This window comes from Schistocerca gregaria, chromosome 4 (genome assembly GCF_023897955.1).
Source record: "Schistocerca gregaria isolate iqSchGreg1 chromosome 4, iqSchGreg1.2, whole genome shotgun sequence".
Lineage (NCBI taxonomy): Eukaryota > Metazoa > Arthropoda > Insecta > Orthoptera > Acrididae > Schistocerca > Schistocerca gregaria.
Window position 1 is genome coordinate 458,237,414 of NC_064923.1, and position 25,817 is coordinate 458,263,230.

Sequence of the window (25,817 nt, forward strand, 5' to 3'; positions counted from 1 at the left end):
GTACCACATCTCGAAACCTTCTATTCTCTTCTTGTCCAAACTATTTATCGTCCATGTTTCACTTCCATACATGGCTACACTCCATATAAATACTCTCACAAACGACTACCTGACACTTAAATCCATACTCGATGTTAACAAATTTCACTTCTTCAGAAACGCTTTCTTTGCCATTGCCAGTCTACATTTTATGTCCTCTCTACTTAGACCATCATTAGTTATTTTGCTCCACAAATAGCAAAACTCCTTTACTACTTTAAGTGTCTCATTTCCTAATCTAATTCCCTCAGCATCACCCGACTAATTCGACTGCATTCCATTATCCTGGTGTTGCTTTTGTTGATGTTCATCTTATATTCTCCTTTCAAGACACTATCCATTCCGTTCAACTGCTCTTCCAAGTCCTTTGCTGATTCTGACAGAATTACAATGTCATCGGCGAACCTTAAAGTTTTTATTTCTTCTCCATGGATTTTAATACCTACTCCGAATTTTTCTTTTGTTTCCTTTACTGCTTACTCAATATACAGATTGAACAACATCTGGGAGAGGCTACAACCCTGTCTCACTCCCTTCCCAACCACTGCTTCCCTTTCATGACCCTCGACTCTTATAACTGCCATCTGGTTTTTGTACAAATTGTAAATATCCTTTTGCTCCCTGTATTTTACCCCTGCCACGTTCAGTATTTGAAAGAGAGTATTCCAATCAACATTTTCAAAAGCTTTCTCTAAGTCTACAATGCTAGGAACGTAGGTTTGCCTTTCCTTAATCTAGCTTCTAAGGTAAGTCGTAGGGTCAGTATTCCCTCGCGTGTTCCAATATTTCTACGGAATCCAAACTGATCTTCCCCAAGGTCGGCTTCTACTAGTTTTTCTATTCATCTGTAAAGAATTCGTGTTAGTATTTTGCAGCCGTGACTTATTAAACTGATAGTTCGGTAATTTTCACATCTGTCAACACCTGCTCCATTTGGAATTGGAATTATTATATTCTTCTTGAAGTCTGAGGGTATTTCGCCTGTCTCATACATCTTGCTCACCAGCTGGTAGAGTTTTGTCATGACTGGCTCTCCCAAGGCCGTCAGTAGTTCTAATGGAATGTTGTCTACTCCGGGGGCCTTGTTTCGACTCAGGTCTTTCAGTGCTCTGTCAAACTCTTCACGCAGTATCGTATCTCCCATTTCGTCTTCATCTACATCCTCTTGCATTTCCATAATATTGTCCTCAAGTACATCGCCATTGTATAAACCTTCTATATACTCCTTCCACCTTTCTGCCTTCCCTTCTTTGCTTAGAACTGGGTTGCCATCTGAGCTCTTGATATTCATACACGTGGTTCTCTTCTCTCCAAAGGTCTCTTTAATTTTCCTATAGGCAGTATTTATCTTACCCCTAGTGAAATAAGCTTCTACATCCTTACATTTGTCCTGTAGCCATCCCTGCTTAGCCATTTTGCACTTCCTGTCGATCTCATTTTTGAGACGTTTGTATTTGTTTTTGCCTGCTTCATTTACTGCATTTTTATATTTTCTCCTTTCATCAATTAAATTCAATATTTCTTCTGTTACCCATGGATTTCTAGCAGCCCTCGTCTTTTTACCTACTTTATCCTCTGCTGCCTTCACTACTTCATCCCTCAGAACTACCCATTCTTCTTCTACTGTATTTCTTTCCCCTATTCCTGTCAATTGTTCCCTTATGCTCTCCCTGAAACTCTGTACAACCTCTGGTTCTTTCAGTTTATCCAGGTCCCATCTCCTTAAATTTCCACCTTTTTGCAGTTTCTTCAGTTTTAATCTACAGGTCATAACCAATAGATTGTGGTCAGAGTCCACATCTGTCACTGGAAATGTCTTACAATTTAAAACCTGGTTCCTAAATCTCTGTCTTACATTATATAATCTATCTGATACCTTCTAGTATCTCCAGGATTCTTCCATGTATACAACCTTCTTTTATGATTCTTGGACCAAGTGTTAGATATGATTAGGTTGTGTTCTGTGCAAAATTCTACTAGGCGGCTTCCTCTTGCGTTTCTTAGCCCCAATCCATATTCACCTACTACGTTTCCTTCTCACCCTTTTCCCACTGACGAATTCCAGTCACCTATGACTATTAAATTTTCATCTCCCTTCACTATCTGAAAATTTCTTTTATTTCATCATACATTTCTTCAATTTCTTCGTCATCTGCAGAGCTAGTTGGCATATAAACTTCTACTACTGTGGTAGGCGTGGGCTTCGTATCTATCTTGGCCTCAATAATGCGTTCACTATGCTGTTTGTAGTAGCTTACCCACATTCCTATTTTCCTATTCATTATTAAACCTACTCCTGCATTACCCCTATTTGATTTTGTGTTTATAACCCTGTAGTCACCTGACCAGAAGCCTTGCTCCTCCTGTCACCGAACTTCATTAATTCCCACTATATCTAACTTTAACCTATACATTTCCCTTTTTAAATTTTCTAATCTACTTGCCCGATTAAGGGATCTGACATTCCACACCCCGATCCGTAGAACGCCAGTTTTCTTTCTCCTGATAACGACATCCTCTCGAGTAGTCCCCGCCCGGAGATCCAAATGGGGTACTATTTTACCTCCGGAATATTTTACCCAAGAGGACGCCATCATCATTTAACCATACAGTAGAGCTGCATGCCCTCAGGAAAAATTACGGCTGTAATTTCCCCTTGCTTTCAGCCGTTCGCAGTACCAGCACAGCAAGGCCATTTTGGTTAGTGTTACAAGGCCAGATCAGTCAATCATCCAGACTGTTGCCCCTGCAACTACTGAAAAGGCTGCTGCCCCTCTTCAGGAACCACACGTTTGTCTGGCCTCTCAACAGATACCCCTCCATTTTGGTTGCACCTACGGTACGGCTATCTGTATCACTGAGGCACGCAAGCCTCCCCACCAACGGCAATGTCCATGGTTCATGGGGGTAGGTATTGTTAATTAAACAACTGATACAGGTAGGCCAGCAGCGGCACATTACGCCGCTCTTCGGCCACAGATAAAACTAATGATACAAAAGAAGACAATTGCAGAACAGACAGGGTGGATATACACGTAGACATATAAAATTAAAACGCACAGAGCCGTCCACGGGCGCAGAGTCCAAAATAAAAATGTTCAGACACGTGGACACGTACAGAGATGACAGATGGCACACGCGAACGTTGGAGCACAAACAATTAACACTGGAACACCTGAACACGAACACGACGACACACACACAAACACTAGGCAATGATCTCGGTCGCGCGGAAGTTCACTATCTGTGTGCGAGTGCAGGGACCTGCCAAGGAGAGGGAAGTGTGTAGATGCCAGTGGCAGAGGAGATGGGAGGGTGAGGAAAGAAGGTAGGGGGGTTGGGGAAGCCTAGGGAGGAGGGAAGGAGGAAGGCAGGAGGGAGCGAAGGGAGAGAGGTTGCCCTCGGGAGAAAACACAGGGTGCGGTAGAGGAGGATCAAAGTTGGTAGGAATGGTAGATGGAGAGGATGAGGGCATCTTCAGGGAGGGTGGTTTGTTGGTTGGTGGAAGCCACCTTGGGCGAGGGTATGGAGAGTGGAGAGATGGAGAGCAGGTGGGATGTGGGAATGCAGGCACGGCAGTGGATGAGGGTGGGAGAGAATGGGAGAGACGAGCGGGTGAGGGGGATGAAGTTTGCGTGAGGTGTAGAGGATCTGTATCCATTCGAGGAAAAGAATGAGGCGCAGGAATGGAATAAGGTCATAGAGGATCTGCATGGGGGAGGGGAGACGGATGTGATAGGCTAGGCGGAGTGCATGGCGTTCTGGGATTTGAAGGGATTTGTAAAAGGTAGGAGGGGCAGAGATCCAGGTGGGATGAGCTTAGCAGAGGATAGGGCGGATAATGGATTTATAGGTGTGGAGGATGGTGGAGGGGTCCAGACCCCATGTGCGGCCAGATAGGAGCTTGAGTAGACTGAGTCGGGATTGTGCCTTGGCTTAGATTGTCCGGAGATGGGGGGTCCAGAAGAGGCGACGGTCAAGGGTGACGCCAAGGTACTTAAAGGTGTGGGTGAGGGCGATAGGAGATGGAAGGAAGGGGTGGTTTTGCCTACAATGATCGCTTGGGTCTTGGAAGGATTGATCTTGAGCAACCACTGGTTACACCAAGCGGTGAACCGATCAGTATGGATTGGACATGATGTTGGGAGCGCTGCAGGGTGGGGAGGAGGGCAAGGAAGGTGGTGTCATCAGCATACTGGAGAAGATCGATGGGAGGTGAAGGCAGCGGCATGTACGCTGTCTACAAAAAGGTATAGAAGAGGGGAGAGAACGGAACCTCTGGGCACACTGGCGGAGGGGTAGTAGGTGTAGGAATCCGTGTTATGGATGGTGACATAGGAAGGACGTTGGGAGAGAAAGGACCCGATCAGACAGACGTAGTTGATAGGAAGGGCGAAGGTTTGGAGCTTGAAGAGGAGACCGGAATGCCACGCATGGTCATAGGCGCGTTCAAGGTCGAGGGAGAGGAAGATGGTGGAGCGACAGGAGTTGAGCTGTTCAGAGAGGAGATGAGTGAGGTGAAGGAGAAGGTCAGCGGTAGGGAAGGACGGTCGAAAGCCACGCTGGGGAACGGGAATGAGGCGGTGCTGGCGGAGATGCTGGTGGATGCGTCGAGTAAGGATGGATTCCAGGGCGTTTCTGAAGACCGAGGTAAGGCTGATGGTAGGAGGAGACAGCGGACGGCGGTTTGCCGGGTTTGAGGAACATCAGGATATGAGAGGTTTGGCACAGGCCGGGGTAGCAGCCGGTGGACAAGACCACATTATATAGTCTGGCCAGGGTGGAGAGGAAGGAGGCGAGAGCTTCACGGAGGTGACAATAGGTAACACGATCGTGACCAGGAGAGGTGTTGCGTTTCGTGCGGAGTATAGTGATGATATCCTGTGTAGTGGCGGGGGAATTGAGTTCGTTGGGTGTACTGTTGTCCAAGTACTGGAAGCCAGGGGCGAGGGGAGGGACAGTGGTGTCAGTTCGATCGCGGACATCTGGGAAGAGGGAGTAGTCGAACTGGGTATCGCCAGGGAGGGTAAAGATATCGGACAGTTAGGAAGCAAAGTGATTGGCCTTGCCGGCCACGGTGGCCGAGCGGTTCTAGGCGCTTCAGTCCGGAATCGCGCGACTGCTACAGTCGCAGGTTCGAATCCTGCCTCGGGCATGGATGTGTGTGATGTCCTTAGGTTAGTTAGGTTTAAGTAGTTCTAAGTTCTAGGGGACTGATGACCTCAGATGTTAAGCTCCATACCACTCAGAGCCATCTGAACCATTATTTTTTAATTTTTTTTATTGGCCTTACTAAGGTTGTCAGGGAAGGGTTGGTCATCATGAAGGGTAGTGTACTAAGAGGGGGGGGGGGGGGGGTTAGATCCGGTAAGGCGGCGGAAGGCAGACCAGTACTTGGACGAGTGGATAGGAAGTGTAACATTAAGATGGGTGCATGTCTGTCGCCAGTCCCGGCGTTTCTTAGCCGCGAGCAAGTTGCGGACGCGTCTTTGCAGTTGCCGGTGGCGTTGTAGTGTGTCCGGGTCACGTGTGTGAAGGAAGGCTCGGTAGAGACGGCGGCACCCAGTGCAATATTTTATTTCTTTATAGAAGGTGGTAATGGTTTACCAAGCAGCTTGCAAAAGAGCTATTCGATCCCTGTTCACATATCAGAATAAGAGATATAAATTTTACCATAACGTGTTTTAGTCAGTCTGAAAACAAGACGGCAACATTCAGATGCAACAATTCAGAATTAAATATCGAACTAACGAAATATATCAAAATTAAGGGACTGTAATTTTTGTCGCGAGAATGAACTACAGCTTGGAAATAGTACCACCAGACGTCACTTGATAGCAGGATGGGCGAAAGATCGAAAATTACACAGCACCGTGGTTGAAATCATTTATTTATTTATTGGTTGCCGTTGTTACGCATGACCTGCACCATAGAAGATGTTTCAGTCTGTTTTTCACAGTTATTTTTATTATTAAATTCCACATTACATTAATAACGCTACGATACGTCGTTGTGGCAGTACCAACGAAAGTCACTAGATCGCACGCCGACCGAAAGATGGAACAGAGCCCGAGGTTTCCGGAACTGTGACGTGAACTGTTGGAACAGCTGGAGTGGTGTTGAGACACAGTCCTACGGTACGAGGCACGGTGCTCGGTGTTGCAGACATCCGCACGGCGCAGCTGGTGCAGGGCCGCTCCATCAACCTGGCGCTGTCGTCGCGGGGCCGCGCCGCGCTGCGCGCCGTGGGCCTCGAGGAGGCGCTGCTGTCCAGCCACGGGCTGCCCATGCGCGGCCGCATGCTGCACACCACCACCGGCGACACCCGCCACGTGCTCTACGACCCCCAGCACCACCAGGTACGCTACTCCACCTTACGCTCTCTCACAGCTCAACTTTGCCCACCGCTCACACGCCGGAGTAGTGTGCAGGCGTTCGTGTTAACTGCCTTCTAGTATTGCAGTATTCAGATCAGTTCAGACCAGTGGATCCCAACTTGTGGATAGGCCTAATTACCCTCCGAACGATAAATGAAATTTTGTCGTGTTTAGGTCACGAAACTGAATTATTTTTAAAGGATCGTTAATATTACCACCGTTTTGCGAGAATATGTGCATGATGAACTACCACCAGTTGAAGGTGACAGTGACCGGCCTCTGTGACCAAGCGGTTCTAGGCGCTCAGTCCCGAACCGCGCCACCGATACGGTCGCAGGTTCGAATCCTGCCCCGGGCATGGATGTGTGTGGTGTCCTTATGTTTGTTAGGTTTAAGTAGTTCTAAGTTCTAGGGGACTGATGACCACAGATGTTAAGTGCCATAGTGCTCAGAGCCATTTGAATCAACCAGGCGAAGGGTCTCCCCGTTAATTAGTTCTAAGTTCTAGGGGACTGATGACCACAGATCTTAAGTGCCATAGTGCTCAGAGCCATTTGAACCAACCAGGCGAAGAGTCTACCCGATGGGGAGACCCTAGCCACACAGCATTTCCAGTACTATCATTAACACATGACACAGTGTGGTGGAAGCATCAACTTGTGAAACGAGTGTATGAACATCTTCGTCACGTAGTCCATCCACTACACACACACACACACACACACACACACACACACACACACACACACACACACACACACATTATACGAGGGGCGTTCATTAAGTAAAAGAACACGTTTAGGTTGAATAAATGCATAACGTGCTATGGAACATTGTGGAACATTCCCACTTTAGCCTTTATAGTTTCATGAAGCTCCTGCAGCTGGCGGCGCTATACGTAGCCTTCAAATGGCGCTTCAAATGGCGTCTGTAACGGAAGTGCGTTCCAAGTAGACGGCTGTCATTGAATGTTCTTTGGCAGAAAACCGAAGCATCGCAGATATTCACGAGGGCTTGTATTATATCGCGAAGACTTAGCAGTGAACAAAAGCACGATGTGTAGTTGGGCGAGTCGTCCTGTCATCATCGCATCAAGGTCGCGATAACTTGTTCGATCTCCTGCGTGCCAGCCGACCGGACACGGCTGAAACTCCTATAATGTTGGAACGTGCGGACACTCTCACTCGACGTGATCGGCGGACCACAGACAAACACCTCGTAGCACAACTAGACGTCTCTGTCGGTAGTGCTGAGACGCCCTTTTCCAAGTTCGGGTACTTGAAGTGTATTGCGCTGCCCTCAGGAAATTGAAGAAACGACTTCAGCGTGTCTGCCGCCACAAAAATGCAAACGAGCTTTACCTACTCCATGACAGTGCAAGGCCACACACAAGTCTGCGTATCCGCGAGGAGCTCACAAAATTTCGTCGCACTTCCTCATCCACCCCACAGCCATGATATCGCACCTTCCGATTTCCATGTTTGGCCCAATGAAGGACGCAGTCTGTGGAAGGTTGGTTAGTGACGCAGCAAGACGTTAGCTACGATGTCGACCAGTAGAGTGGTATCGTGCGGGCATACAGGCCCTCCTATAAAGTGGCGTAAGGCTGTGGCACTAAATCGAGATGATGTTGAAAAACGGAGTTTTGCAGCCAAAATACTGGGGAATGATACTGTGTTTAGGAATCCTGAATAGAACCAACTTGCTTACAGGAAAAAAAAAAAGTGATGCATTACTTACTGAACGCCCCACGTACTTTGTAGCATAACATGTAAAATTGACACTTATACATCATATTACATGCTCAGATATCTCAAGAAAATACTTTCTCCGTATTGCAGGTAGAGCCCGCAATAGGCTATAAATTGGTACTTTATTAACTCCGCAACAAATAAACGACGTGTTTGACGACATAAGACAACATTAACTATGTAACTGCTACTACACGTCTGTAGGGGCTAACAGTATTATTATTATTATTATTACTATTACTAGATGGTGTAGTCACAAAAAAAGTATAGGCTGCCAGAAATCTTCCATTTTATGGAGGTTGAGAAGTAAGGAGTAGCAGCCAAGAGATCTACAAACTAAGTATAGCAGCACACATTTTAACTTGGTTGATTTTAAATGGGGGTGTAGGGCGTGGATGAAGCTAGGGAGAGGAGTGGTGCAGAGAAAGGTTGTTTTGTAACAAGGGTCTACCCTCAATGTGGGTAGTTAGTTTTCTTTTCTGACGATTCGTAGGTAGCACTCACGGTACACTGAGAACTCAACCATCATCGTATAAAAAAAAGGTTGTCGGAAATAAATACTACCGACTGTCTCATTCACTCATAAGTTCGTTGTTTCACAAAACACCTACATAAACTGTCATTTATCTTCCGTCGGTTTAAAAATCAAAGTGTTCAAAAAATGCTGTTTCATTGTAAAGTGTAGTTACGTGCTTATGGTGGTGGTGGTGGTGGGGTGGGGTGGGGGGGGGGGTTATGGGAGAAGGGGGGGGCGCATTAGTACCAAATATCTTACTGCACTCAGGGTAATGGTTTCAGAAAGGTTGGAACCACTGGTTTAGACCAACGTTGCTTTGACTTTGATTTGCTGAAAAGCAAGACATCAACTCTCACAGTGCTACAACCAGACGAATACTACTATCCCACAACCAAAATAATTCCTGGGCATGGTTAGTTGGACATACCCTGCATTAGTTAACATGTGACCAGTAACTGGGTTAGAGTATTCATCGCAACCCAGTCACAGCTGTTTACGAAAGACGCTAACTGTGGACAGAACTATAGAAACTATATTTCAGCGCCGGAATTGATGCGAAAAAGACGTGGAAAAAGAAAAGAAGAAGAGGAAGAGATATAAGAACGCCGCTATTGCGCTTTTCTCTGGTTGACTGCTACTAGTGATTTCCTCCAAAGAACTTGGTCTTCTTGCCTTTGCTAGTTGATACAGTATCTATAGAGGCATGCTTTAAGGAAAAAGAAAGGAAGCATCTGAGGTGCCTGCTCACATTCCACATTTTTATCGCATACTCAATGGCACTGATAATTATGAGAAGCCATTCTCTGAAATTGGGTAGAGAGCAAAGCACTATCGTGGAGAAAAAAAAAAAAAAAAAAGCAGAAGAGTTTGATGAGGGAAAACTTTTTACGCAAAAACAGGAGAGTAGTGAATTAGCCAACATGATAGGAATGAAGATGTTGTTGGAGAGGAAGAAGATGATGATAACGACGATCAAATTGCTATCAGGCATTCAGAAAACTCTTGACGTAACCTTGGCAAAAATCACGAGCAATTGCGAAATTACTGAAAGGGGGCCACATACCCAAGAATTGGAAAAAGTCTATTATTACTTCAGTCTGTAAGAAAGGGTTTATAGAGGATTGTGGAAATTACCGAGGTATAAGTCTGATGCCATCACTAACGCTAGTGTACTGGAGAATCTTCAAAGAAAGAACAGAGATGGAGGCTATAATATCTATTCTCATGTGTTGATGGAACATTCTTCACCTTACGGAATCTGATATGGAAGAGAAATGCCAGAGGAAGAGATACCCACTTAGTCTTCGTGGATTTCCAGAAGGCCTTTGATACGGCACTACAAAATAATCTATGACAATTATTTACATCAAAGCAGTTAAACAGTTCCAAATGGACTGTGTGAATGTTGTCAAAGTAGGAAATTCGGTGTCACCAAGGTCTCCTGTTACTAAAGGTATACACCATGGGTGTGCTATATCACTAACGCTATTTAAAATTTATGGGGAGGAAGCACTTAAAGCCTGGAGGGACAAATATGGAGGCATGGGAGTCCCTGTGGGAGATGAAATCTTGTACACTTTTCTCTTCGCTGATGACCATGTCATCGTAGCAGGAAACGAAGATGATGCTGAGTACATGCTTCGGAAGTTAAAAGATAAGTATGAAAAATGGGGCCTCACAGTAAGCATGACAAAAACCAAATACCTGAAGGTTTGCGAAAACACCATAGAAGATCTGGAGGCTGGAGTCAGAAGTATCAGGGGATGTAATTCTCTTAAGCATCTTGGGGTTATGATAGCCTCAAACGCAAAAAGTGAAGACGACATAAATAATAAAAAAGAACTAGGCAGGAGGACCATACTCAACTGAACTCGGTCCTATGGAATAAAAAAGTAAAAAAAAGTACCAAACAGGTAATATGTCGTCCAATTGTTGGAAACATCGCTACGTACGTAGTAGAAACGTAAATAATAAACAAGCGTCAGAAAAACAAGTTGCTTGCAATAGAGATGGACTTCTATAGATGACGTTGTGATATCTTCAAGCTGAACCGTGTAACAAATAACAGCATAATAGAAGCTATGGGTGCCGGGAAATCGATAACAGACACCATACAGATGAAACCTCTAAAATGATACGGACATTGCATAGGATGAAAGATAGCTGATGGCCAAAGAAAGTGTGACAATGGACCGTAGCGTAAAGAAGGAAGCGTGGACGACGTAGGACGAGCTGGAAGCAAGAGGTCTGCTGCGCCAACTATACAATACAGTACTTGCAAAATGATGATGGTTGTGATATGTATTTCACAAAATGATAAAAAGGGTAATTAATATTTTTTAAAGAAAAAGAAAGTATTTTTTTGCGAAGCCAGAATAGTTCGATTCCGTCTTCCTAGATTACGGAAACAATTACGACACTGTACCACGTCATCTACTATTAACCAAAATACACGTATACGAACTATCGTCGAAGATATGTAATTGCTTTGGTAAATATTTGCCCAATAAAACCTAGTTCGTTATACTGGATTGCAAACGTTTCTCAAAAACAAAAGTAGCGTATTGTGTGTCCCAAGGAAACGTGACAGGAGCGCAATGTTTGCAGTATACATAAACGATTTATCAGAATGGATCAGCAACACTATGAGACTGTTCGCTGTCCGACGCTGTTTTGTCCAGGAAAATATCATTCTTGAACGATCTTAAGGAAGTGCAGAAAGACTTCGAAAAAATTTCGACCTGAGATAATGGGAATAGATGAAAGCTAACACCTATAACTAAGAGAAAGAACCTTGTTGTATCTGGTTATGCGATTAGTGGTCAAGATATTGAGCTCGTCATATCGTAGAGGTATTTAAGTGTAACACTAAGAAACGATATCAAACGAGATGATGACGTGAAAACAGTATTAGGGGAGGCGAAACGAAGGCACAGATTGGTTGGAAGGCTTCTCGGAAAATGCAGTGCATCTGTAAAAGAAATCATGAACAAGAAGCTAGACTGACCAGTGCTACATTGTAGTTCCAGTATTTAGAATCATAACCTAGTGCAATAATAATTAGTGTCGTATCAGTGCGGTATATCACATACGAAGGAGTCCTTGGAAGAAATACAACGTCGTTCCCACGAAAGAATAATGCCTAAATTTACAGAGCTAAGTTCGACGAAGACGGTGCGGCCATCATGCTGCCACCTATCTCATATATCACGCAGATATGACGAGAATATATATAATATGAGATATTAGGGTACGTACAGAGGCGTGTAACAGACATTTTCCCCTCACTAAATACAGGAGTGGAATATGTTGTTGTTATCTTTAGCCCGAAGACTGGTTTGATGCAGCTCTCGATGCTACTCTATCCTGTGCAAGAATCATTTCCAAATAACTGCTGCAATCTACATCTATGTGAATCTGCTTACTGTATTCATCTCTTGGTCTCCATTTACAATTTTTACCCCCTATAGTTCCTTCCAATACTAATCTGGTGATATATTGATGTCTCAGAATCTGTGCTACCAAAGGACGCCTATTTTTTTGGCGAAGTGCTACACATTTCTTGTCTCCCCAATTCTATTCTGTTCCGCATCGTTAGTTACACGATGCACCCATCAAATCTTCAGCAGAATTCTGTAGAATCACGTCTCAAAAATCTCTCTTCTCTTCTTGTCTAAACTGCTTTATCATCCATATTTCATATCCGTACGTGGCTATGCTCCAGACAAATACCTTCAGAATCTACATTCATTGTTAGTAAATTACCCTCTTCAGAAATGCTTTCCTTGCAGTTGCCATTTTATATTTTCTTCCTCTCTACTTCAGCCATCATCAGTTATTTTGCTGTCCAAATGGCAAAAGTCATTTGCTTCTTTTAGTGTCTCGTTTCCTAGTCTAATTCCCTCAGCGTAACCTGACGTAATTCGACTACATTCCATTAGTCTTGATTTGCTTTTGTTGATGTTCATCTTATATCCTCCTTTCAAGACGCTTTCTATTCCGAACAACTGCTTTTCCAAGTCTTTTGGTGTCCCTGACAGAACTACAATGTCACTGGCAAACCTCAGAAGTTTTATTTCTTCTCTCTTTCATCAGTTTTTCTTTGGTTTTCTTTACTACTTGCTTAGTGTACAGACTAAATTACATCTTGGATATGTTACAACCCTGTCTCACTCCCTACTCTTTCAAGCCCGTCGACTCTTACAACTACCGTCTGGTTTCAGCACCATGTTCTAAATAGCCTTTTGCTCCCTGTATTTTAACCCTGCTGTCTTCAGAATTTGAAAGAGAGTATTCCAGTCAGCGTTGTCAAAAGCTTTCTCTAAGTCTACAAATGCTATAAACGTAGGTTTGCCTTTCTTTAACCTATCCCCTCAGAGAAGTCGTGGGGTCTGTACTGGCTCGGGTGAGCCTACATTTCTCTGAAATCCAAACTGATGTTTTCCGATGTTGTTTTCTACCAGTTTATCCATTCTTCTGTCAAGAATTCGTGTTAGTATTTTTTTGAACCATGAGTTATTAAACTACTAATTCGATAATATTCACCCTTGCCAGCACCTTCTTTTTTTGGAATTGGTATTATCATATTGAATAGAATGTGATAGAAAATGGATAGTATTAATATGATGTACTGTCTGCCATGCGCTGTTCAGTAACCCGTGTGACCCGTGGGGTGTGCATTTAGGTGTGTAACAAAACACAATTACAGGATTTGTTACATGTAATTTGTGACACAATACATTTCCACCTCGTGGGGATAATTTTGTGTTCATTTTTGCAACTCTCTCTCCGGGAAACGTGCGACATTTAAAACAAATGACAATTACTTAGTGTTCAATTAAGTATATACACTTTACGAGGGATGTACTTTCTGTTGGTCCTCTCAAGGCTTCATGCTACCGAAGACCATATCACAGGGGAGAAATGTTACTCTCTAAAGTGAGTGAACGTTAGAATAAAAATTTTCCCCTTGGATACACCTAGAATAAGAATATGCTGATCTAGAATGCAGCTCATAAAAATGTATGTAGATAAGGCTCAAGCCATCGTTTCTGCGTGATAACATGTCACGTACCACTCACCTGGAAAGTTGCACCAATAATAACAACGACACAAACATGTTTAAATTATACGTTATTTTATTCAGTCTTCCGAGACGCCATCTCGCTACTCAAGAAACATTCAGAGCAAAACCGAGGTATCGAATACTCAGACGGCCTCGAGAACAATTTTTACCTCTGGGGTAAGAGCTCGGCAAGCTAGTGGTAAAGCCATTGAAATCTAAAAACCTTTCTTCTCTCTCTATCCAGTCTGAAACCGCGAGACCGCTACGGTCGCAGGGTCGAATCCTGCCTCGGGCATGGATGTGTGTGATGTCCTTAGGTTAGTTAGGTTTAACTATTTCTAGGTTCTAGGGGACTAATGACCTCAGAAGTTGAGTCCCATATTGCTCAGAGCCATTTCTCTCTCTCTCTCTATGTATCTGTCTGTCTTTATCTCTCTGGACTTCATAAAGGAGCTCCGCCAGTCGGCTTCACTGTTAGTCTTGCTTTTCATTTATTTCATTAACAAACTATAATTTACCGAAACTTAGGCTTATACTGGCTGTTAAGAGATTCGAAAACTGTTGTTTCATCCATCGCGAATTAATTTCACGTACTTATTTTTATTAACAGCGTGCAATGGTTGCAAGTATCAACTAAAGTGAAGAGCATCCATTTTAATAACACGAAACTTTATCGTAACAGATTACTATTTATTCACTTTACTGCCCATTCTAGTTGTGATGTCTATATTCCACTGTTTTAAGGACTTCGAGACATATTCGGAACGTTGGCAAGGAAGACTGCTCTTCGCTATTTCTAACGCACTGCGTAGCTGAAGGGCGTCAGTAATTGCAGCTCCGTATCACACACAAAACAGTTGCGATGGTTCGGCATCAGCGTGCGGCAGCTGCAGATTTGTAGGCCCCACCAGAGTCCGCCTGCTTAGCTGAGTGGTAGCGTGCTTGCCTACCATGCAGCGGGCCCGGCTTCGATTCCCGGCCGATGTGGAGATTTTCTCCGCTCGTGGTGTGGGTGGTATGTCGCCCTCATTATATCTCATCACCACCAACGCACAAGTCGCCCAATGTGGCGCCATCAGAAATAAGCCTTGCACTCGGCGGCCGCACTTCCCCGGATGTGGCCTCCTGGTCAACAATGTCACACGATCATTAATTCTTTTCAGGGGCCACCAGAAAGTCAGCAGAGACGGGAGCAGGACATATTAGCAGTGCCCGATAACCATCTAATCCGAGCTCATGACCAAAACTGGAAACTAGGTCTCATGCAGAAGTTTTCAGTGTGAAACCTCCGACAGCTGAACAAGCAGTGTCTACTTTCTGCTGCAGCTTCAACGAACCTTCACGTATCTTAATTCCATTGGGCAATTTGTATTCTCAGTCTCTTCAGTCAAATTACTAACCAAAATTAGGCAACGTCCGTCTTCCCTATCTACACGTGTGTATTCTCCATTATAACCGCCTTACGGTTAAAATTCATTTCATTAACAACTTTCAAATCAGGAATGCGAGCTTAATGCTCCAACTTTTTCGTTTTATCTCGACTATCGAACTTCCCAATCACTTCACCGCCTACGCTGATGGCCGTAAAGCCAAGCACGGACTCAACGGTCTGCTGAAATGTCTTTCCCATTTTCTGAGCCTCAGTTCGTACATAAATGTTACATTATGTATCATGAATTCATTCCTTAACTAGCGTGAAATTCCTATGTCGGCATAACCAAATAGCCAAAGGTCACTGATTAAACTGCTAACTAGTTAAACCACCATACTCTATTAACTTCTTCCTCCAACGCATACTACAGTGTGGTTCCACTCCCTAAACCTGTCTCTCCGCCGGCTGGAGTGGCCGAGCGATTCTAGGCGCTACAGTCTGGAACCGCGTGGCCGCTGCGGTCGCAGGTTCGAATCCTGCCTCGGGCATGGATGTGTGTGACGTCTTTAGGTTAGTTAGGTTTAAGTAGTTCTAAGTTCCAGGAGACTGATGACCACAGAAGTTAAGTCCCATAGTGCTCAGAGCCATTTGAACCTGTGTCTCCCATCAAACAACAATATTCTCTTAATACACAAACGTCACGGCATCTGTCGCACGGGACCTACCTACGCATACTGCTTGAAACGTGCTTGTCTAAAAGAAATCGCGTATCCGAGCGACGTTCATTTCTTGAGATAATGAAGTATCTGCACTGAAGAGCCAAAGAAATTGTTACACCTGCCTACTATCGTGTAGGGGCGCCGCGAGCACGCAAAAGTGCAGCAACACCATGAATCCTTTAGGGCTGTCCATAAATCTGTAAGAGCACGAGGGGGTTGTGATCTATTCTGAACAGCACGTTACAAGGCATCACAGATATCCTCAACAATTTTCATGTCTGGGAAGTTTAGTGTCCAACGGAAGATTTAAATTCAGAAGAGTGTTCCTGGAACCACTCTGTAGCAATTCTGGACGTGTGGGGTGTCGCGTTGTCCTGGTGGAATTGCCCAAGTCTGTCGGAATGCACAATGGACATGAATGGATGCAGGTGGTCAGGATGCTTAAGTACGTGTCACCTGTCAGATTCGTATCTAGACGCAGCAGGGGTCCCATATCATTCCAACTGCACACGTCCCACACCATTACAGAGCCTCCACCAGCTCGAACAGCCCCCTGCTGACATGCAGGGTCCAGGGATTCATGAGGTTGTCTCCACACCCGTACACGTCTATCCGCTCGGTACAATATGAAACGAGACTCGTTCGACCAGGCAACATGTTTCCAGTCATCAACAGTCCAATGTTGGTGTTGACGGACCCAGGCGAGGCGTAAAGCTTTGTGTCGTGCAGTCACCAATGGTACACGAGTGGACCTTCGTCTCCGAACGCCCATATCGATGATGTTTCGTTGAATGGTTCGTACGCTGACACTTGTTGATGGCTCATCATTGAAATCTACGGCAGTTTGCTGCAAGGTTGCACTTCAGTCACGCTGAACGATTCTCTTCAGTCGTCGTTGGTCCCGTTCTTGCAGGATCTTTTTCCAGACATAGCGGTACCGGAGATTTGATGTTTTGCCAGATTCTTGATATCCACGGTACACTCGTGAAATGGTCGTCCGGGAAAATCCCCACTTCATCGCTATCTCGGAGATGCTGTGTCCCATCGGTCGTGGGCCCACTATAACGCCACATTCAAACTCATTTAAATCTTGATAACCTGCCATTGTAGCGGCAGTAGCCGCTCTAACAACTGTATCAGACATTGCTGTCTTATATAGGAGTTGCCGACCGAAGAGCGGTATTTTGCCTGTTTACATATCTCTGTACTTGAATACGTATGCCTATGCCAGTTTCTTTGGCGCTTCAGTGTAGTAGGTGGCTTTGTTCTTGAGGTTTTCGGTGTTCAACGTCTAGGATATTAGTTCCGTGCAAATACATCTTCGACAAGTGAGCTTAACAAAGGTAATAAAACCTTCCTTATCGTTTCGTTGAAACAACGCTAGTTGACGTAGAAGGAAATAATTTTCAATGAAAGATCCAATAATAAAAAAGAAGCCTTGAAACTAGGATTGGTTGGCCAAACAAAGAAAAAAAAAAGATTAGTAATCTAGACTCAAATCTCCGTCCAAACATCCTACCTGAGTCTTATAGCCTACTCCCTTCTGCTGATTTGTGGAGTGGGGACTTTGAGAAGCCCACAGACGATTACCTTGTCTCTCATTAACCGAGTAAGGTGGCGCAATCTGAAGGACAGCGTATCTGACTTTCCAAATTTATATTTGCTGCAGATCCCGTAAACTTCTTAAGGCAAATTCTCCGACTGTTCTCATAAAAGTTACAGTCAATTTCGCTACCACCCCCATAATCCCCCTCCCCAGTCCGAGTCGGAGATTGTGGTACGATAACGAAGTAAGATTATGGTTTAGAGACGGAACACAAGCTTGGAATGTGGAAGGATTGGGAGAAAAGCCAGCTGTACTCTGTCAAAGGAACCATCAATTCATTCATTTTGATCGATTTAAGGAAATCATTGCAAATCTATATCTCGATGGCCGGACAGTGATTTGAAACACCATACTCCTGCACCACCTTGCCCGGTTTGTGCTTCCCGTATAATGACTTCATCGGAGACAAAATATTAAACGATAATCTTCCTTCCTTCTCCATGAATCCGGTGAACTAATGCGCAAAAGGTTGTGTGGACGAGAAACTCCGACCTTCGTGAAAATGTAGTTGTTGAATCAAGAGCCTTTCTGCAGTGAGTCAAAGAGAGAGGCCTGATGGCACTGTCAATGACTATTGGTTTGACGGATGGGAATATTAAGTTCTGTGGTATCCTTCGTGTTATTCTTTCATGAGCATCAGCATAAACACAGGCATGACCGCAACAGGTAGAAGAAAAATATCACTACCAAACTTAGCAAGAGGACAGGCAACGGTCACGGAGCGCCTGGGACTTTCGGGCTGTATTTCGGTGACATATTCCTGTTCTGAATAAACTTACCTCTTTGAAATAATGGAACGTAACGTCGAAAGACAGTTCTCGTCTTTAGCTCTGAGGCGATGTGAACCACCCAGAGAGTTACTGTATTCACAGTCTCTTAATACACGATAATTATCCAAGGATGCTATAAGTGTATGTGTAATATGTCACTTTGTGTTACATTGTATCTTTTACTTGTCACATCTGACATACAAAAATGACATTGTGTTCGCTGGGGATCTGTTGATTTAGATCATGTTGCTCCACTGAATCTATTAATCAACGAGCTAATTATTACGTTCACCAGAGAATCAAGCAAAACCGATACCTGTGTAGCGTTTAAACTGTAGATCACATCGCTGAATATCTTATTCTAAAGTTATCTGACTTCTTGCTATTGAAGAATTTATTTGTTGTTTATTGAATTTTACATGATTCAGTCACGAGAATGTAATGTTTAACGAGTATTGAAATCTTTGCTTTTCCTTTGGTCTGTAACTGCTTTTTTTCACTTTGTTTTCTTTTGTTCCAGTGCATCTATTCCGTTGGGAGGAAGTATCTGAACGAAGTTCTGCTTTCAGGTAAGAACAGTCATTTGAGACACATCTTCACAGTTTCTTGTTTCAATTAGGTATTACAACACTGACGGACAAAAAACCGCAACACAAAAGAAGGAATTGTGCGACATAAACAAAAGTTGGTAGACATTTTTCTACATCTGAAAGACGATGTCTGTTTCTCGTCAGTCGCGTAAGAGTGTCATCAGTAGCGTCTCTATGAGGATGCAAATCCGGTTTGCATCAAATACACGGTCGTGAGCGTTAGTTACACTTGAGATTGGACGTGAAGGGTTGATGTTAGTCAAAGACGCCATTATCAACACCTGGGTTTAAACGAGGTCGTATAATAGGGCTATGAGAAACTGGATGCACCTTCTGAGATATTACAGGAAGTCTTGGTAGGAATGCAGCCCCTCTACATGATTGCTGGCAGCCGTGGTGAGAAGACCGGTCTCCGAACGGCTACGAGGCACTACTGAGAGGGAACGCCATGATATTCGGCACATAGCTCTGGCGCGTCGTACCTCATCTGCAGTAGCAATGTGAGAAGCAGTTGGCACCACAGTGGCACATCTAACTGTTACGAATCGGTTACTTCGAGGACAGCTCAGAGTCAAAGGCCCTGTAGTGCGCATCAAACCACCAACATTTGCAACTTCAGTGGTGTCAAGCGAGAGCTCATTGGAGGACAGGGTGGACGTATGTTGTGTTTTTTGATGAATTCTGGTGCTGCCTCGGTGCCAGCGATGGCCGTGTGTTGGTTAGCAGGGGGCCAGTTGAGGTCTGCAACCAACACACTGGACCTACATCTGGAGTTGACCGATCAAGTGCAACTGGCATGCAATTCCATTCCAAAACTGACATCCGGCACCTGTACAACACAATGCATTCACGTTTGCATGTTTGCATTCGACACTCTAGCACTTACATCGGTTATTAAGATATAGTACCAGCATTTCAAATTTGCAGCGGCTTATCTTGCACTTTCTTCAACCTAAGATTTCGCAATGTTAATCACTTAAATATGTTCTCAAACAAACGCACTCCCGAAATTTCATAAAAAAATGTTCAAATGTGTGTGAAATCATGTGGGACTTAACTGCTAAGTTCATCAGTCCCTAAGCTTACACACTACTTAACCTAAATTATCCTAAGGACAAACGCACACACACCCATGCCCGAGGGAGGACTCGAACCTCCGCCGAGACCAGCCCCACAGTCCATGACTGCAGCGCCCCAGATCGCTCGGCCACGAAATTTCATTACGTTACATCAATTCTTTAGCCCGGATCATCTGCTCTATGGTTTTAATACAATATACTACTTTTCCTTATGGTGTATGTTTTCCCCGTTTCTGTTCGTACCATTCGTTTCCTTTTTTTAGGTGTGTTTCCGCATTCATTTTTCCCCTTTAACTTTCCACAACGTATCTAGAATGTTAGTTTGGAAGGTAGGCTACGAGGTACTGGCGGAATTAAAGCGGTGAGGACGGGGCATGAGTCGTGCTTGAGTAGCTCAGTCGGATGGTAATCAGTGTTCAAGTCTCAGTCCAACACAAATTTTCAAAGTCGGTACAGCACTTGCATGCGAAAGGCAAAGGTCCCGAGTTCGAGTCACGGTCCGGCACACAGTTTTAATCTGTCAGGAAGTTTCCACAACGTACTTTGGGAGTTGTTTTACCTACCAACGAACAATCTCTTTTCGTTTTTGCGATTTTTTTTTGTCATTGTATATTACTGAAAGTACTTGTATGAAATATACTTATCAGAACTAAAGCTGAGAATTCCATACTAGCTTTTATTAACTTCAGTCAAAGTCCTATCGCCGGGCGGTGTGACCGAGCGGTTCTGGACGCTTCAGTCTGTAACCGCGCCATAGCTACGGCCGCAGATTCGAATCCTGCCTCGGGCATGGATGTGTGTGATGTCATTAGGTTAGTTAGGTTTAAGTAGTTTTACGTTCTAGGGGACTGGTGACCACAGATGTTAAGTCCCATAGTGCTCAGAGCCATTTGAACCATTTTGAACCAACCTTGAATAAGGGTTTGGAAATTTAATATCAAACTGCCATTTTTCTGTATTTCCTCAGGAGACGTCAAAGCTTTTAGAGACTGTTACTGCATCCTCCATTTTGTAGATGAAGCAGACGGGACAATGTAAAATCACAAAATTTGTGCTATAGTGTTAAGGTCGGACCCCACAATATTGTAGATAGTGCTGGCGTAAAAACTACTTTAGCTGTATCATGTAACCGCTCGTTTAGTTGAGAACAATATTATCAGGCTTATTCTCATATAAGGGAGAGGTGATCGATATATCGGAAATAATTAATAGCACTGAACAAGTTTTAATCAAATATATCGACATATGATATCTCAGACTGACGCCCGCAGCAATGTAGCCCCTGAGGGAAATCAAACAGGGTTCAACGCGGCTATTTGTGTTTCTAAATTCTACTATATAAACCGTGCGCGGGTATCGTTAGTTCTCTTGTTTTGTTTTCTGCGCTCTGAATGACTCTACGTAGCTACGGCGTGCGATATAGCTAGCATTTCCGTGTGATATGCTACGGGAGGTATCAGGACACTTCTGTTAAACTGCAATAAATGTGACTATAATTAATTTATACGGAACAGAATTACTCTTTTCGAAAGGTCACGGACTAAGAAGATCTCAGGAATTGTATGCGCGAGAGAAAGTAGCGATCAGTATTAAACTCTATTACATGCCGATAATAGGATCTCTGGACAACACGAAGGGACGTTAAATTGAACCTAAGAACAGAATTTGACACTTAGCTTTGTGAAAGTAAACGCTTGCTAAGTTTGAATGACTGTATCGAAGTACAGCAATGGGCCATAGTGCTTGCTATAATATCTTTGAGTGACGGACTATAAAAATCACGCACATTATAGCTGTCATAATTGCTGAGAGTAATTGTAGGATAAACCCTCCCTTTCCACCCTTATTTCCACAACAGCGTGTGTATTAGTCAACGATAATCATAGGCAAGCTGCAAACTATATCTCTGGATGACGGCAGGTTCGATTATGAAAGATTACGAAGCATAAAATTCTGACTTAAAAGCTATTTAACATTTCATTTCCAATCGGATAGAAATAATACATATTCGGAAACAGTGCAGATAGGAAGCTGAAATAATAACTAAAATGAGAAGATGTTATTAACCATCTTGTCTTCGGTAATGTAGCACCAAATGAAGGGCGATCGACTATGCAAAAAGTCAACATTAGTTACTGTTATGAAACACCGAAGTTTAGTCACCGTTACAGTACAGATGTTTGTGGCTGCTCCATCTGATGTGTAGAGATAACGAAAAGTCAGGCATATACAGTAGATAACATCACTATCTTACGTCAGAGAAGTCGACGACAGCAGATCTACGGAGGGCGGCTACAGTCATTAATCTTCCATCAGCTGATATTTTTGATTTTGTAAATCACTACTATGTAAAAGGGGCTGCGTGATGCAAAACTAATTTCTTTTTGAATGCTACATTAATGATATAACACCAGTCTCCAGTTATCCTGATTTCAACTAACGTCGAATTAGTTTGCCTTTAACTATAAGTAGCTTTGTTTTATGTTTAATTTTAAGAATGTGAAGTATTCTCTTTTTCGTATAAAATAAGATAAATTTTTAAATTGTTTTTGTATGTTTGAATATAGATTGTATTGTTATTTTGTATTGTACCAGGGACCTAGAAACGACAGAGAGGCTTAGTCCCCACGGTAGCCCTCAGTGGTTCACAGTCCCACAACAGGCTACAGCAGTCCACTCACCCCACCGCCGCCCCACACCAAACCCAGGGTTATTGTGTGGTTCGGCCCCAGTAGATCTCCCCCCCCCCCTCCCCTCCGAGAACGTCTCATATCAGACGAGCGTAGCCCCACAAAAAAAATGTTTGCATGGTTGCATGGTAGAGTAAAGATGGTGTACACAAATGTGGAGACAGTGTTTGCGCAGCAATGGCCGACGTAGTGTAACTGAGGCGGAATAATGGGAACCAGCCCGCATTCGCCGAGGTAGATGAAAAACCACCTTAAAATCCATCCACATGCTGGCTGGCACGCCAGACTTCGGCACTAAGCTGCTGGGCGGATTCGTGCCGGGGACTGGCATGCCTTTCCGCTCAGGAAGCAGAGCGTTAGGCAGCGAAGCTACCTGTGAATATAGTTTACTAGTATTGGGTTATTAGTTCAGTTCTAGTAGTGAGTAAGATGGTTTGTCAGTATCCAACTTCCCATTTATTACTGACTAGCTGGAGCCAAAATACGCTGTACTAATTTGAAGCAAGGTAATTGAGTGCCTCCTACACTGCAAAGGTACTATAAATATTATTGTAAAGACACTGCTTAAGGGCGAAAAAAAATTACATAAATATTTTGTTAGTAATGCGAGCAGTCTTGATTGTTCTGTGTCAAGCTATTATGTCCCTAAATGGTCAGTTCCTTTATGTGGGACGCTAAAACAAATCTGCTCTATATTTATTCTTATTTCCTGTGAGTTTTTCACCCTGTAGACTTCAAGATATCTCTCTGTTAAGTTGTCTTAACTATTTTTATCAGTACTATGGGGAATTGCGTTACATTTAGTCATGCCATGTTAATCAGAAACACCTACAACAATTGAGGTACTGTATCTCCTTGGCTACAACTATAGTCGTTCAAATTAATTATGTTACCAAAAGTCTCGATAAGTTCAGGAGCAGAGCTATTTACTTAAAAATTTACACAATGCTGTAATAAAAACTTGCATGTGCATACATTATATTTTAATATACATAATATATAAACATTTTCTAATAAAGCAGAGAATATGGGTGTATGTCTGGAGTATCCTCCCAAACCCTTGGATCGATTTCAGCCAAATGTGGTACAGAAACAGCAGACTTCAGGAGTATAAACACTGTGGGTTTATAACCTCCAGCTCCAATAGGAGCAGAGATATGGGCAAAAACGCCCCTGTGTGTATACTCTGCCCTGCATAACAGAAATGTGTGGGAACAGCATTGCCGTGCAAATCCAACCTGCATTGCAGAGCAGTTTATATATTAGGGGTGAGAAACAATTTTCTGGACTCTGACATGTAGACTGCCCTGCATGACGGGCCTGCTGTAACAGTATCAGGCTGTTTTACTGAACTGCTTTGCATAGTGCCCTCTACGTCAGGAGCAAATACATGATTTTCAAGCCCCTGATGTGTAGGCTGCTGTGAATGTGAGGTGTGCTGCAGGACTGTTATTGGCCTGCTTTATTAACTGTATTGCAGGAGCTGCATGTTTCGATGAGCAGACCTGGGGACAGGTTGAGACGGATAGAGGAGTGGATGGACAGAGTGAGGTGAGGGAGGAAATGGACAGAGAGAGAGGAGAAGGAATTGCATAAGCCAGGTGGAAGGTGTAGTTCAGTAGTGGGCAGATGGAAAAGGAAGGAGGGTGGAGAAGGAGAGAGATATCATCAGAGGAAAGGCATATGATAGGAGAGAGAAGGTAAAGGAAATGGGCAAAGAAAGGGGGAAAAGGAGATAAAGAGGCAGAAAGAGTGGTTAGGAGGATATAGAGATGGGAGGATGAGGCATACAGACAGAGGGAGGAAGAGGTGGGTACAGAGATGGGCATGAGGAGATATGTGCAATACACATGTCAAACACATATATGAGTGAAGCTATGGGAAAGGGCTAGAAGGCAAGTATAATATGTAAATGAGAAATGTTGTTACTAAAAATCTCGAAAAGTTCTTGATCAATTTACTTCGAATTGGGGGAAAACTGAAAGCAAAAATCTCGAAAAGTTCCTGACCGAATTACTTCAAATTTTTATGTGGTATTCCACAAGTTGCCTTTTAAATCGATTGTAAGAAGTAAAATGCTGTGTTGTGTTGTGAAAATATACGGTTTACTTTTCTTTCCTGCAGTTCTTTTTAACTACAACAACAAGGTATTTAAACCATTAGATAAATTGTTCTCCCATGTGTATTCTTTCTCCTTATATAAAATTTAAAACAAAAATTGTGTACACAACAATGTGCTTCCTGTTTTCTTCCTTGCAGTCATTATTATCGGAAAACGGACAGTTCTAATATGATTTATCAGCTTATGATTTGAATATTACTACAGAATTTGAATTGTCCGAAACTTTGTAATCCCACCCTCGTAGATTAAAACTATGCAAAATACTGTCATTAGAGCTATTGTCCTCATACATCCAACACCTGGAGAGGTCTCTCTCGTACTCTGAACATCAATGATCTCCACCGATTTAGCCACCTATTTTAAGTGACTTCAGTTCCCAGTCAAGCGTTGTTTGCACTAACGATAAGCAAGGTTCAAGGTCAAAGAGAGAATGGAGGAAATACGACATAAGAGAGGGAGGAGGAGGAGAGGGACAGAGAGAGAAGGGGATGGAGGAGATGAAGAGAGAGAGGGGAGGAGAACATGAACAGAGAGGGGGGAGGAAGAAGAGATAGACAAACAGAGGGGGAAGAAGATTTGGAGGTACATCCAATTCCAATACATACTTAGCGCTTGGGGAGCATTGCCAAGTTTGCAAATAATACTAATAACAATAATAATAATAACTGAAGCAGTTTGTTTGTACAAATTACAGTAATCAGTCATACGCCATCCACTCTCTTTCTGTTCAAACAAGATGATGATGTTGGTCTCTCTTTTCTTTTGCCTTCGGGTTTCGGCGATATCTGAATGTTAAGCTGACAGGGGCGTTGATATCCCAAGTGTGTTCTCTGACTGCGGACTAGCAAAAGCGCGCTGGTCTAGACTGAGGAACTGAACGGAAAGCTTTACGTGATCAGAGGGAGACATCACAGAGCAGACAAATTTATGTAGTATGTATTCAGATTCGCAGAATGGAATTTTGGCCGCCAGCATATTTCGACTCCAACTGTCATGTGGCTATAGTGTGCAGTAAGATTTGTCCGTAAGGCCCCTACAAATATTCATTGCCCTTGGCTCAGACAGATCTCGTTCAAAAGCATTGTGGATTTTGTACGTACGTTCCATTGGCAACTTAATA

At 43.5% G+C, this 25,817-nt stretch overlaps 1 protein-coding gene across 1 annotated transcript in view; it reads left to right on the forward strand.

Annotated features, from left to right (window-relative positions):
- LOC126267269 (kynurenine 3-monooxygenase) overlaps positions 1-25,817 on the forward strand; it is a 164,403-nt gene that overhangs the window by 39,892 nt on the left and 98,694 nt on the right. Inside the window, exons 3-4 of the mRNA XM_049972335.1 lie at positions 6,205-6,398; positions 18,737-18,785. Of these exons, the coding sequence (XP_049828292.1) occupies positions 6,205-6,398; positions 18,737-18,785 (243 nt within the window). The remainder of the gene's footprint in view (positions 1-6,204; positions 6,399-18,736; positions 18,786-25,817) is intronic.